The sequence below is a fragment of the Phlebotomus argentipes genome, unplaced genomic scaffold, assembly GCF_947086385.1.
Source record: "Phlebotomus argentipes unplaced genomic scaffold, Phlebotomus argentipes genome assembly contig_15, whole genome shotgun sequence".
Taxonomy (NCBI): Eukaryota; Metazoa; Arthropoda; class Insecta; order Diptera; family Psychodidae; genus Phlebotomus; species Phlebotomus argentipes.
In genome coordinates, this window is record NW_026776181.1 from 9,960,209 (window position 1) to 9,976,234 (window position 16,026).

Sequence of the window (16,026 nt, forward strand, 5' to 3'; positions counted from 1 at the left end):
ACACGCATGCGTTTAAATTTACTGGTACTTTCACTGTGTTTCTGAAACTTTTCCTGCGTGGAATTCTTCAACATACACTTTATGGGTTTTACGATCAAATCAGATTATTACATTTATGCATCTGTACTGCTATCTCTCAAAGATTGTCATCAGCAATATATGCAATATTTTCCATGTGATAATATGCAGAGAAAGGTTTTCGGGCGCTTTTCCTTTCGACCTCATGCGGAGTTGCGCACTCTGTGAATTCGCGCTGCAAAGAGGAGTAATAGAGATGGGTGGCCGGGTCGCTAAATCGTTGTTTAGCTCTCAGTCCCAGATTGTCTGTTGCTGGGGTGCGACCCGGCTATCGTTTCTGTAGAAAGCACTTTCACTGAGTAGAGATTTTCATGTGTATTAAATTGCAGTTGTTGGTATTTGACTTGAAAAAATATACTTCCCCGCACTCACTTCATGGAAATATCCAAATGGAAGGTGCAAAAGTGGTGTTGAAAATTTAAAACTTCCCGTGTATTGACTCTGTATGTGACAAATTACGATAAAAATTAATCTTCCGGACTCTTGGTAATGAAGAGACGAGCTTGGAAAAACTAGTGGTGTGAATACAGAAAAGTACAAAAGTTATAAATGTTGTGTTTGAGGAATATTTGCAATATTTCTCCAGAAACTTTTGCCATTAACTCCACTTGAGAGGTGTGAAAATTAATGAAAATTTAATTATTGTAGAATGATACAGCAACAGGACTGTACGGAATGCTTGTGGTGGTGTCTATATGCATATTATAACAATCTGTAACGTTGGGAATAATAATCTCTCTGGCAAATTTACATAAATAAATTTACTGAGAGGTAAGGGCAAAAATGCATTTCTCAACCAAGAAATATTCATTTTTAATCTTTATCTTTGTCTCTAATTTCGGTACTTTGATTTGGAGAGCACACGCCTATTGTGTTTCATTACGCGACAGATAACATCTTCAAAATGTATCTCAATTTTATGCCACATGCGCAAAAGGTGGCACAATCGCGTTTTCCCCATTTTTTCCCATGGTCTATATGAATAGCATGCTGTTGTCTTATGTGTATTGTCAGTGATTTTTTCCTAATTGTTTCTTCATGTACAGAAAATTTAGGTGATGCACAAGCATTCAAGTTTTTTTGTGTAGTATTAAAGCTATACAATAGAAAATTTAATTCGTTAAAGTTTCCTTATTGAAACTGAAAATCGGAAATACAGAAAGTGCAATAAAAGCACCCCACTATACTTTGAGAGTAAAATTACATGGTAATCATATTCATTCTATTTTGCCAATAACGCTCATCACAAGCAGCTTGATTGTATACATATCGATATGGAAAATGTATTCCTCCATCTCCAAGTCGTTATGCATCGGGGTTATTTTTAGAAAATGTCATTTGGTAATTTTTCAGTTGGGCAATTGAAACAGACGCCGCGATCAAAACTGACGACCCAGGGAATGGATTCTGGGCAAGGTTGACTATTTTCAGATTCGCGATTCGTAGCCATTCTATTTTCGACAAGTTTGTGGTTTTAAAATGGTTTCTTTTTCTTTCCGAATGCCAGTCACACGAGGTGTATGTCATTATCAATGTTTCGTCTACTTGCTTACCTCGGAATATGGGAAAATTCTTAGATTAGTCATATAGTTTCTTGTACACTGCACAGTTTCAAAAATTATTGTGATAAATGAACAATGAGTTAATATGAAATTTATTTGATATGCCAGGAATTTTAAAGAATTTCTTTCATGTCATGCCTTTGCATGGTTAAGAAATATGTGCCAACATAATAAATAGATGGCCATATGACTTATACATCTATGCTGTACACATATCCTGCACACTATATTAAACGACACGCAACTGGGAAAACTACCACCGAATCCATAAAGCGGAACAACCTCTATGCGGAAGATATGTGTGACCATTCGGTTTTCCTCGCATCAACCTTCAAAGGAAGCCCAATTTAGAAGTATTTATTAACTATGAGAAATAGAATTTTTGTGGTCGCAACACGTAACGGTTTTCTGATCAATTAAGATTAAAGCAGCGCAGAGAAAATTAATGAAATTTAAGTAGCTAATCTGCATATATTATTATGTATGTCATACACTTCTTTTAGATTTTCTGAGGATACTCCTAATCGGCTTTTGAGCACAGAATGCAGGGTTTCATGAGATAAGGTGAACATAGTTGAGATGGTTCAGATGTAGTAACGATGGCATATACATAAGTAGGTTACCCTCTGGGAACAGAGTCTCCAATCACTTCTGGTACATGGGCTCTTGTCTTCATGAATAAATGATTTACCATGCTACTCACTGAGCTTCTCATAGTATTTCTCAATGGATACCCAAGGACAGGGCGGAATACAGTCAATATTTATTGCTTGTAGGGTTGAAAAATAAAATCACTACATATTATCGTACTTTATAGTCTAACACATCGTTCAAGTAGAGAAAAATAGGGTAGTTTTCGTCATTCAAATTTAGGGTTTGACTTTGGTGGGAGTTAGCTACTATAATTCCTGGTTGATACAGCCAGAAGTACGGAAGAACAAAGGAGCAAAGTCTCAATACACAAATTGGGGAGTTGAGCAGTCTGCGAGGTGCTTCGCTCTTTGAATATTCGCTATGCTCATATAAGAGTTACATATGTGTGCACAGTGTTGATATATACACAAATTATGTCCTTGCCATCGACAAATGATAATTTTATGAAAGTGCTGAGCAGCATGAAGTTTAGTTGCCAAAAATTTAATCAATGAATTGAGTTCTTGTCCTGTTCAGTGAATGAGTATAAATTTTCACAATTCAATTGATTAATTTCATTTTAAACACTTTCAGACTGCAGGCTGCATCCTTCGAAAGCACAATTTATGTTCCTGATCATATTTCATTAAACTATGTGAAGCGCTCTAAGCATTAATGAACATTTGTGTGTGGTCTATATTGTGAAATATTGCTTGGCTTGCATCAGTCGATATACACTTTATTCGTTCTATGGGAGCAATAAGTATAAAATAATCCGTCGATTTAGCGAAACCCCAGAAACATTCACCCAGCACCGAAGTTATGGGTACAAATGAGAAGTTACCACATGCCATACTGTGGTGATATAGTCAAGGATAGTGATAATAACTTTTCCCTTTAATCTATGGTAAAAAGTGGTGAGATTCAACTGGCGATACACAGAACGTCTACAATACAACACTATAAATAGCTATTTTCCTTGTCTAGAATGTATTTCCTCTTACATACTTATTCGTTCCAACACTTTCAGCCCCTCATTTCGAAGGTGAGAGCCACTAGAACACGCAAAATCTCGTCAATTTAATGAAGCCCTCAATTTAAGTGTCACACTGTGACGCAATTTAGTGAAATTCAAGGAATTTCCAGATCGATAGTAACAGACGATTAATGAAGAAATTGTACGAAAGGACAATTTGTTATTCACCCTTTAATTGCTCCGCCTCACACCCACATATATAGTTTCCACTGAGTGTTAGCTATATACGTATTATGCTGTAATCTCACTGCTTATATGGCATAGCTGTAAACTGTTTTCAAAAGTATTTTGCACAACTTGAGCTCAAAATGAAATTATTCTCCTATTTTCTTGTGGAATCCCAAGAAACGGATGCTGCAAAGTGTTAAATTACCACTCTTACAGGTGCTTGCTGTGTGGTCAGTAGTTAATACATTGAAGGCAAGCGTGGCGGGCCAGCAGATTTTGCGTCTAGGCTCCTGGGGCCTGTGCCATGCACGCCAGCACAACAACAGACCGGGGCGGGGGTGGCGGTGGCGGATCATGGCGTTTACCTCCCGACGAAACTCTGCAAGTTCAGGATCCCAAGTCCAAAGAAGAGGTACTTGACTCGATTATACATGCCATTATTGTTTAAAATATGTAAGAAACGGAGTTATACATAAAGTAGCATACATATTTATGAATACATGAATTATATAAGCATAAAACTACGAATATATCTTCAAGAGTTTCATTGCAGTCTTTCTCACAGTACATTACTAACGCTATGGAAAAACATTCACGTTTTATTCCTCAAATTTTTCTTCTCACTCTACGAGAGTTTTGGGTGTAAAATTTTCATCGCGATATACGTTAAATATCAACAGGTTTACTGCAGCGAAATTGATTTATGTATGAGCAACGAAATATAGAAAAGTTCGAAGCCGTTATTTTTGACAAAAATGCACAGATGGTGTAATCGCCCGGGGAAGCAAATCTGATAGTCATGTACATGTGTATGGGAAGAAAATACAGATATGCATATTTTGAATGGTTTCAATAAATTGGACGTGTGAATGGGGAATGGGTGTGAAGAAAATTGGCCATAACTGGGTCTTCTTAAATTTCCCATATGACTGCAAGATTTCTTCAATTTGAATATATTAAGTTATAAGCATACTTCATTGTATTCCATAGGATCTGGCATACACTCAAGAGGGTCACAACTGGAGAAGCATAATATTTTCACTTCTTGTAATTGGATTCGTAATAACAGGCATTATAACAGCAATTTACCTTTTAGGGTAAGTCAAATTGGCTCTGTATATAGGCATTAAAACTTTTTAATGAACTCTACAACTGGCTATTTTTCTATTTGAACAATTGAATTTGCAGAAAATGCAAACTATGATAAAATGGCAAGAGTGAATGCAAGATAGATGCCAACTATATATCTTCAATATTGAGGAAAATTGCTTCTTATTGCAGATACGTAGACGAATTGCTGTACTGGTCGGGGAGACGTATGATATTAGATGAATATATACAGGGCGACTTGGCGCCAAATCGATTGACACCCACTTGGGTGACTCGTAGTAAGTTCGTTTTTCAATCTGATGATGGGGGCCTTGCTGTTCTGGACACTGCCAATGATTCAGTTACAACACTAGTTACAAATCATACGCTGGTAATTCGTGAAATATGCCTACGCATGTTTTGACCAATGACTAAAAGCCAACATTTTGTTATTTACAGAGGCAATTAAATGTTAAGGGTTATCAATGTACTTCAGATCTCCGATATGTTTTGTTTAAACATAATGTGAAACAGGTATGTGGATATTTAACTACCAGAAATGGTATTCTAGATTTTGTACTCTTGACTACACTTTGAAATGGAGTTAGAAGTTTTATGCAACACAGTTTATTATAGAGTGTAATAAACGTTGAAAGCCTGTGCAATATTTCGTCACACTTTAGTTGGAGGAATTCAAGGATAGAGTCGCGAGAATGCAACATTGTAAGGGAATATATTAGCGAAATGCACGCGAATGCATCATGAATTGTTATATAAAATTGCTTTAGAGGCGGAGTGCTACTCTGTCTTTTATACATAGATTTACATATTTTAGAATAGACCTAAAGCAACGAGACGCGAACCTTTTTTAAATAACAAAATACATGTGTCGAAAAATAAATTAGATCCAAATGTAAAATCTAGGCCAGGTAGAAAGCATAATATTACATAAAAATCCACAGAATACCATTGTTTATGCATTGATTTAGTTTTATTAGAAATCCATTTAGATTATGACATGAATAAATTCTTACTATTGCAGGTGTTTCGAAGTTCATTCACAGCTTTTTATACCGTTTATGACGTAACGAATGAGTAAGTTTCATTTTATCAGCGTTCTCGCAATGAATTCTTACGTGTAGTGTGTGTACACTTCAGCATACCCACTCCGCCATAGCGGATGGGGAAAGTTGAGGGGGTGAAATTTTGCGTAACAATCACATTAGTCACGTTATGTGTTTTCATGTGTTGGAGTGTTTGCAGAAATATTAGCATAATTAATACATATTTCGTATCTTATTTGCTTAAAGTCATCACATGCCAGTTACGTTGAAAGATTCACCGAAAGTACAACGCACTCGTCTCCAGTTTGCAACGTGGCTGGGGAACACAACCGCCTTGGTAATTGTCGCTGACAACGATATTTACCTTCGACAATCACCCTCCGATGAGGAGGATATTCGCTTGACGAACACTGGCCAGACGGACACTATTTACAACGGTGTTCCTGATTGGCTATATCAAGGTAAACAAACATATTCAAGATCATTTTTCGGGCGTACACTAATTACTGCTTTGCAGACTACAACCCATTTGTTAGTCAGATTGTGTCAGCAATTATTAAGATTTTTTTTGCAAACAAGATATGATATTGATTTTTCTCATGTCAGACTCAATTTACGGCGAGACACTATATTTATAAGGAGTGGTTGATGAAAAATATAAAGGAAATTGCAGGGTGGTTGGGCTGAGGAGACCGGGCATTAATCTTTCTTGCTCGGTCTCTATATGTGCAGTACATGAGTATTTATACATGTTATATGAATCTGTATTTATAATATTTACTTGCTAAAGGGTTGGGGGATTTGGAAATGAACTCGAAGAGTCTGGACGTCTGCCAATATAATTTCTACTCACAATAGTAAGGATTTGTATCTCTACAATTTCCGAAATAAAGTCTCTTTCATCTATTTATTTACACGCCATAAAATTAAATTATTTAACTCCCAACATTGTTGACGCACTGGTCGACATGAGACATGATGTACTTTTCAACTGTATGACCAGTTGAACTTCGTGATATTGCTGATTTTATGACTTCGGCACGCCCTCACACTTCGCAAGGAGCGGCCACATTACAATCCATCGCTTTCTATTAATTTTATAGATTTTCGCATCTAAGATCTCAGACTTTGTGTGATGGAGTTTCTCTATAAAATATATTACAAAGAAAAGAAACTTCCTTAAGATCCCGGGTATTCATCTGTTCTCAGGAAATTATATAATTAATATGTAATATGGTAATATGTTGTGTTTCATGTAATCGTGTTCATATCTGTTATTAACGATGTTTCTGGTTGTAATTACCTTAATTGTAAGTTGTCCTTTTTCTCTATGACAGGGTGCTCAATTATACTTTGGGATTGTGCCAAGGATAGAGCATAAGTGCTTCTCTCACACTTTTTTTGTGAAAATATCTTAGGCCTAGAATATGAGAGATTTTTTCCAAACTGTATTTCATAAGAATTCGTGTTCATTCGTCCTTTTTATTTAATACTGTTTTTACAGTTTTTCTTTTGGCAATAACCAAACAAATGTCCATAAATTTCATTGGTACATTCTTTTCAAATGACTAACATAAATAATAAATTTATTTCAACAGAGGAAATATTTTCCTCGCCTGAAGCTATTTGGGGGTCATCTGATGGAACTCATATCATGTACATGTCATTCAACGATTCCAATGTCAATGCCATGTCATATCCGTGGTTTTCTGCGGGTCCAATAATTGCTTCAAGCGGTGTCACGAGTGGAGGCATTTTTCCTGAGACTCGCACTATTCGGTATCCAACGCCCGGCACTCAAAATCCCGAAATTCAGCTATGGATTCTCGATGTGACCAATATTACGGAGATTCAGCGAAATCGTGTGAAACCACCGGCAGCATTGGAAGGACAGTAAGTGTGCATAAACAGTTTTTGATGAAACTACAAATGACACAAATGTTTTATGGTTAACAATGTGTTGCATAACTTTTCAGGGAATACTACTTAACATCTGCAGATTGGGTTGCACCCAATCATCAAGTATCTGTTGTATGGATAACACGTGCACAAAATCTTAGTATTGTTTCCGTTTGCATTGCACCAAATTGGACATGCATTGAGGTAATGATTTTCCATTTCCATCCTCATTTCCTGCATTTTCTCACATTATTACTCCACTTTGATTTGCATTCATAGTAACACAATGAAACGTACATCAATCTAAATTATTATTTTACAGACACACTCTGAAAATGCGCCGGAAAATGAGTGGTTAGATATTCTGCCTCATCCAGTATTCTCACTCGATGGGGATAGTTTTCTCATGTTGGCGGGAATTCAGGAAACAGGCACGGAACATTTTACTCATATCAAGCACGTTACAATAACTCAACAGCGCCTTTCTGTGATTTCACATGGAAGATATGAGGTGAGTTTAAAAAATATGCAAATGTATCACAAGTCGTGAATGTCGAGGGATAAATGCATGGCGGAGCGCACCTTTCCGCCGGAAAATCACGTCTAATATGTCCTCTCTATGTATTTACATTCTCTGCACAACATTTGAGTTGTATAAAGAAGTCTATCGGTGTTGTTTGCTCTGAATAAAGAGAAAAATAATGGGAAGCAAACTATAAGCAAAGCAACAGCTTCAGTCTATAACTCAAGGAAAAAGCGCAGAAGATCTGAGATTATTCGATTATAAGTTTTGTCAATGTGGAATAAAGTACACTGTCTTCTTCTTTTAATCCACTTCTCTCAATTTTTCATGTAGCAAGTAGCTGTGATAACGCATGGTAAACATCACCATCAGGTGAGGGTTAATTCATGCTTGTGGAAACCTGCGACAATAGGGTCACATATGTACATATTTTGCTATATTTGCATTCCTAATAACCATATAGTAGAAAGGACGATGAAGCCAACTCACACTGAGTGTAACTAAAAACCGTTCTGTTTCACTAATTGCTTCTGTACATACAAAGTAAATATTCTATTTTTACAAATAATAAGACTTGTCGTGAGGTTTTGCTTGAGCACATAAAACGCGCGGTTTTTGTAATAATAATTGCGTGCAGAGACAGACAAGGGATTCCTTCCGCTATTGGCATTTAATTGAGTGTCAATTTAATTGATTCCACATGAGACACGAACATCAGAACACTTTGCGCCTTTTAGTCAAGCAGACACCTCATGGGAGAGTGAACTAATAATAGTGAATTATAGACATCAACACTTTACCACAGGGAACCAAAGTTTGGATAAGGACAATTTCCACCTTTGTGAATTGATTAGAATCGCACCAATTGGTGCAAATGAGCAGCCTAATGGGGAATTTCAAGGAATCGCTTCAATGGCTTGAATTTTGATATATTGTTATTTATTGCAAAACATTGGGTATGCAAACGATTTGTCGGTTTGTCTTAAGTGCGGATCATGATTCCTTATGAATGGGAAATGTTTAAGAAGAAAACATTGAGAGGGACACACACCGAGAGAGTATAATCAATTGACCTACTTTCTGGGAGTTTTGATGTGTTTTTCACCCACATTTCGCCTATTCTCTATCTTATTTCAAAAGTACCTTCACACAATCTAGGAAATACTCCTTCACAATGAAATTTATACTTGCTCAAAGGTTAAACTTTTTGTAATTCTCTTAAAGGGTGTTGGTTTGGCATATACATATGTATGTACATGCGGATGTATGTTCTATCGATTGAAGACTGCTCAATGAGATGAAAAGAGCTTTTCAGCATACACGAAACATTACTGCCGGTGGCATAAAAAATAAAATTTGATGGACGACAAAGTTATTGAAAACTATGTATCGTGCGCCCTGTGCAATAAATGATACATATTTAATGGCCTCGTCAATCCCTGAAATATTGCATATCATGTAAAATGCCAAAAATATACGATATTTCATTTTATATTATTTGCAATCTATAAATGCGTCATATCACGTCAATTGTACAATTTTTAATTGAAGAAGTATATATAGCATTTTCCGTGATCATATATAATCAAATGATAACAAGTATTTTTGTACGATTTGGAATATTTAAATACATTCCGTCACAAATTATTTCCTTTATCATTGAGTCTCTTTCTGCAGATGGAACAAATATTTGGCTTGTGTATTAATTAATTAACCGAAGTGCTTCTTGTGCCATGCTTATCTCTGTTCAAAGTTTTGCCATATATAACACAAAATAACAACTGCTATATGCGACTGTCCGGAAGAGGTTTCATATCACATCATTATAAGTATCTTGATCCGCAGATTGAGTTTTGGGTGGAAGAATAAGAAACAATAATGCTTCTAGAAATATTGTACAAATACTAATGACAACACACTTTGCCAAACTATGCCAATGATATATTGAGAGCGATTAGCCAATATCGCAATAATGTCCGCACTTTCTCCACTTTTCAGGTCCTCAGAATCTTGGCATGGGACATGGTGAATCACTTGGTTTACTATTTAGGTACACAGGATAAGAAGCCTGGTCAGAAGCACCTCTATGTGGTGAAGGATCCAGTGAATGAGGATGTTCGGAGGTAAGAAAAGAGACTATTTGTTGTCGGCATTAGGCTAAACAAAAACAACATGTACTTACTTATGTATTCAATATGTATGACAATATTTATTGTATGTAATTCACTGGCGGAAATTGAAGTTTCCCTCGGTGCCAGATAAACATTTCCGGGGTGCACATAAATAATATCACCTAAAATACATTAAAAATATATCGCTCTGGGTTTTGACTGGGAGAATATGCTTTAACGTACAATTTCATTCTTCTCTTCAATTGTATACATTTGCTGCATGTAATTGTATTGTTATTTCCAGATCCGAACCACATTGTATCACTTGCGACCTGGGAGAAGTGCTGTGGAGTAGTCGATACTATTATAGTAATTGTACCCACTTTGAAGTTCATATGAGCCCAACTACTTCCATTTCATCAGATGTAGGAATTGAATATTATATCTTGGAGTGCCTCGGTCCAGGACTTCCGCTATCAGGTGAATGCATTTTTTCATCATTTGCAATGAATTTTAAGAAGGGGAAAATGCCAGAAACTCGAACGGAATAACAGAATTTGAAATTGAATTGCCAAATCAGCGAAATGCATGTACATACTTTAGTCAATCAGCTGCAGGAGTTTCTAACACTCCGAAATCAGTTGAGGAAAACATCAATTTGGGTCTTTTCTACGATTATATGTCATTGATAAATAAAACTTCTAAAAGAGTCACGTCAGTAGCATATGTATAGTAGATTAATGACCTAGCTGAATTTTTCCAATCATTTTCAATAGTCACGCATTTTTCACTCTATCATCGCGTCGTGGATGGGGAATGATTGATTCATCATATACGCAAAAATCGTTGAGAAAGTCAAATTTAAGCGAAACCCATGAGATAACATTGTGTATGTCTGTCATCAGGTACAAAGGCTTTTCCTGGTGGTTTATCCAAATTGTTCATGTCTCTTGATATTGATCCGAGAAAGAGAGCTAATATGACAGAGAGAAGTACTACATGTGCATTGACAAAATGCTTCTGTTTCTGTGTGTGAAAAGCTATTAAAGAAGCAATATAAATAACATCACATATAAACACATTGGTCTCAAAATAAATATATAAATTCAAAATCATTGAAGAATTTCTTTGAACTTGTGAGCTATTATAGCACACATTTTCAACTAGACGTGACACAATTTGCTCACCATCTCTTATTGTTATGCAGGAGTCCATTCAGCGGAGACTCATCGTCTTGTTCGCATTCTATATGATACTCGACCTTATCACACAGAGAGACTGCAACAGCTCGCTCTTCCCACCAGTCGTTCCTATGAAATACCCCTGTTGCACGGTACGCGGGCACAGGTGCAAATCCTCCTACCGCCCAGTTGGCGAGAGGAGCTCCGGGATGCAGCATTTCCTGTGCTCGTTGAAGTGTAAGTGATTGCTATTCACTCTGCTCGTTTCTGCTCCCCAAGATGGGCGAAATAATTACGTAATTCTCATGCATTCTTTCCATTCTCTCCTGTTCGTTTGTGACGTGAAGTAATGGACGGCCTGGCTCACTCACTGTATCTGATAAGTTTAGAATTGATTGGGGCACTTACATGTCCAGCCGCAACGATGTAGTGTACATTCGATTGGATGTGCGCGGCTCCAAGGGCCAGAGCAAATCAGCCCTGTTTCGGCGATTGGGCGGCGTTGAAGTGCAGGATCAACTGTCTGTTCTCAAGTATGTGAATTTTTCACTCACTGGAAGCTCATTTTTCACAAAAATCCATCTTGATCAACAAGTGTCATTGAAAATATGAGAAATATGAGCATCTCACATTTAATTGCGTCTAACAAATCATGCGATTTGCAGATATTTGCTGGGAACGCTGAAATTCCTCGATGAGACTCGCGTGGGAGTTTGGGGATGGGGCTATGGCGGATATGTGACGTCGATGCTGATGGGGTCGCAGCAGAATGTGTTTAAATGCGGAATAGCGGTTTCTCCCATCACCGATTGGCTCTATTACAGTGAGACTACCTCCATTTCAATTAATAATTGAAGGCTCATTGAGTGTTGACATACTTCTCTCTTATCTATTCACCATCTTATATAGATTCTGCATTTACGGAAAAGATTCTCGGGCCGCCGGCGGAAAATTACAAGAACTACGTGGAAGCGGATGCTACTCAGAGAGCTCGCCATATTCCATCTTACTCGTTCTTCCTTCTACACGGTTTGGCCGATAACACGGCACCGTACTTGCATGGGGTTCAGCTGGCTAGAGCACTAACGGAAGCTGGGGTTCTCTTCCGATATCAAGTGAGTGGAGAATAATTTTTTGTCTGCAGTGTGAACTTTAAGCTACAGTAATTTTGTGTATCGATAGCAAAGAAATACTCTCACTTTTATTCGGTGCATTGTCAGTTTTGTTTTGGTCAATAAAACCATGCACAAAGTAGTTAAAGCTCTGGCGATAGTACATATTTACAAAATAGGGTCGTGATAAAATAGCACCGAAGCGCAATCAATCATAATAAAATGTTATTTGTATGCTCGAATTTTCAAATTATATATATATATATTTCTGACGTCATGTGCACATTTTGTGCGCTTGCCAACACCAACGGCAATGCATAACACTCTCTACACTGACCTGTTCCTTTGCAGAGTTACGCGGACGAGGGACACGAATTGACAGGAGTTGCTGAGCATGTCTACCGTTCCATGGAGGAATACCTGAGAGACTGTCTGATCCTGGATCCGGACGATTCGAAGCCGAAGAAGACTAACGAGTGATTGACATGAAAAGTTGATACGATGGAAATGAGAATGCGAAAATAATCAACTTGAAATCAAAATACTGAAAATTGTATATCAAAATGCAACATTCATAGCGTCAAAATGTAAAATAGTAATAATCCAGGCAAGCCTTAAAGCTTCAGAGATTGAGTATACTATACAAGCTGTACTCTACAATCGGTACTCATACATACGTCCTTCCATGGTCGAAGGCGACAGATGGTAGTGCTAAATATAAACACTGGCAGTGACATAGAGAAATAATATAAGTACATTGAGAGGCACGAAAAAGATATTGAAAGTGAAATATGTTTAAAATGTTAACAATTAAAGTGCTTTAAACAGTCACACGTACTTATAAAAATATCGAACTATAAAGTTATGGTGAAACTTCCAGATTTTTTTTCCTGATTCTCCATTCAAGATATGGTATTAGGATTACTAGAGAGCGTAGAATATGTATGTAATTCTTTTAGCCATACGGTAGACGCCAAATAATTTTTATTGCTATGTAGCAATACAATGTTGTATAGATAACGAAGACAAGAGTGAATATTATAGCAACTAACTAAACCATGTAATTGTCAATTAATTTAGCATTCTGTTGAATTTTTATAAAATGAAGTGAATATAATTAGATAGTATATGAAATTAATTGATTTTGTGAATCGAACGAAAACATCAGAAGATATGCTTTTCGAGCAGTAGGAGAATTTATGTTTATTCGTTTCGAAAATTCTCGTTGACAAGTATATAAATTCTATTCACAGAAAATATCCCTATTTTGGAGATGACAAAAAGGTGTAAAGAACATTAAAAAAAAATGAAATTAATTAAAGTATGGTTGTGAATATAGTCAAAAAGTGTAAAGTTGAAATTATGTTATAGAATAATGAAATGAATTATTAAGCTTAAGTACGTATAATACATTGAACATATTGAGACACGAGATTACTGTAATTTTTTTCATATTCGTTCCCCCTCAAAGACTTTCGTAGTAAAAGGAAAATCTTTATCAGTTTGAAATTATAGGCAATAATAAAATCCATTGCTTCCGAAGAAAATTAACAATATTTGTATTTATGAAAAAAATATTGGAAATTGTGTATTAATTATGCATATAAGATGTATTGTAGAGAATATAATTTAGTCACCAAGGCAATTCAGCGTTCTTGAAATTGGCCATTTGTCCTACATCTCTCGATATTCTAATTTATAACATATACTTAGAGAATATTCATAGGTAAAGATGGAATCTATTAGAAATATCAAATACTCATTTCTCTGCCACAGCAATAGAGTAATAGTGTACAAATTCAGTGATAAACAATTGTGAAAATACTCAACGATTTGTTACAATTTGTTGTCTTCTCTACCAAAGGCCTAGGTTTTACTGAAACATGATTATTTTCTTAAGTGAGATATTGCAATAGTTCCTCACATAATTATTTAAAATACAATATAATTACTCTATGAGCAATTTTAGGCAAGAATATAGGGATGATCTGATACATCATCATAGAAACGCAACCCATCTTCTTCTATGGGCCGCAATAGTCTGGAATAGGTTTATACATACATATAAAATAATAATGAAGCATTGAACTTCAATTATTTACACAGGAATTTACTCAACTGCTAAGAAAATAGTAAAGAAGAAATACTAAAATTAATATGAAATAGAAGGATAATGTCATAAATCAAATATTGCCTTGTTGTTACACAGTGTAAGACAGAGTAAGAACACAAAATAATACTTTTGATTTTTCTTTGTGATAGCAAATAATGTCCGGAATAAAGTTGAATGGTGAAATATGCATTGTAGTGATTTTCAGTAATTCCTATGTTGTAAGGATGAAATTGGGAAACCGTTAAACGTTCATTTTTTTCTTTAGTGCTACTTCAATATAGATGGCGCTGTCAGCTGGCATGATAGTTTTGAAATGTCTTCTCAACGGTCGATTAGTGCATGTTTCTCGTGCTTTCGATGTGTGAAAAAATATTTTTAATCCAACAATCAAGTACTACTTCCTCTTTGATGATTCCCTTTTTGTGAAGCATTCCCTCACCATTTCATAGTCATCAATTGAATGACCTAAAGAAGAGCTAAATGAAGAGGGAGCGGAGAAATTATCATCACCCCTCAAAACGACAGGGAGAGTGAACACTTCTCGATCTCCCCGACAAAATCGGAAAATGAGGAGAAAAAGTGAGCACGCAGACAATTCACCGTGGTGTTATTTATTGGATTAGTTAATTTAGACAATAGGCAAAAAGATCTCTCCCTTCGCCATCTCACATCCCTTAGTAATAATCCGTCAATATTATCGCGTCAATACTTCTGTTTCTCAGCGAAAGCCGACACTTCTATTTGGACAACTGCAGCACTCCCGCGATTTGAATTTGTTTGATGACCTTACATTGGCCCCTAATAAGTGTTCACATCCTCGCAACACTTCCTCCAAATATTGACTTACATCCTTCGCGAACCCCTCACAATACAATTTAACACCCGAAATTAACACTCTACAAATCGATCTTACATCTGTAATCTGTTGTCCTCTCGCAGCCCTATTCAGTAGAATTGGGAATCAATAAGAGCTAATCGGATCCCCGAGATCATCAACAGTACGGCATTACTGTATTTGCATACAAAAAAACCTCCCCGGTATCGCCTCTTAAATAATATGCAAATGATTAATAATTCATGCGCATTTTCCCATTCTCCAGTGTGGCGCACGACAAAACATCATTTAGAGCCTCGAGTGAATGATAAATGACACTAATCTGGATTCTGCTTCCGCTTTCTATTAAAAATAGACACTATTGTGAGAGTGTTGTCCCGAAAAGTGACACGGAAACAACGCAGTGCAAATTATGAATGGGCTGCAGTCACTGAATCGACGGCATTGACGAAAGTCCTGGGGAAAAGGGTGAACAATATAGTGTTGGGCTGACGCTGTTGTAACTTCTCGCATGCTGCTCTTATCAAGCACTCTCCAATTGTAGGGAAAATGATAATGGAAGTCCTAAGAAATGATGTGTAGAGTTCAGTGAATGCACTCATTAGTGCTTCACCCCTTTCTT

At 36.5% G+C, this 16,026-nt stretch overlaps 1 protein-coding gene across 2 annotated transcripts; it reads left to right on the forward strand.

The window, feature by feature from the left end:
• Positions 1-320: 320 nt before the first annotated feature.
• LOC132262300 (inactive dipeptidyl peptidase 10) lies at positions 321-14,752 on the forward strand. Of its 2 annotated transcripts, XM_059761528.1 has the most exons (19): positions 321-612; positions 727-849; positions 3,694-3,889; positions 4,468-4,574; positions 4,759-4,957; positions 5,026-5,100; positions 5,609-5,661; positions 5,877-6,091; positions 7,229-7,523; positions 7,607-7,733; positions 7,852-8,040; positions 8,386-8,424; positions 10,051-10,175; positions 10,468-10,643; positions 11,371-11,581; positions 11,692-11,877; positions 12,010-12,167; positions 12,254-12,459; positions 12,808-14,752. In XM_059761528.1, exons 3-19 carry the CDS (start codon positions 3,782-3,784, stop codon positions 12,934-12,936), a joined length of 2,598 nt encoding a protein of 865 aa, XP_059617511.1. In that variant the 5' UTR covers positions 321-612; positions 727-849; positions 3,694-3,781; the 3' UTR covers positions 12,937-14,752. The 2 variants fall into 2 exon arrangements, with proteins under 2 accessions (XP_059617511.1, XP_059617512.1); XM_059761529.1 differs by lacking the exon at positions 8,386-8,424 and having other exon boundaries at positions 321-849.
• Positions 14,753-16,026: the final 1,274 nt, after the last annotated feature.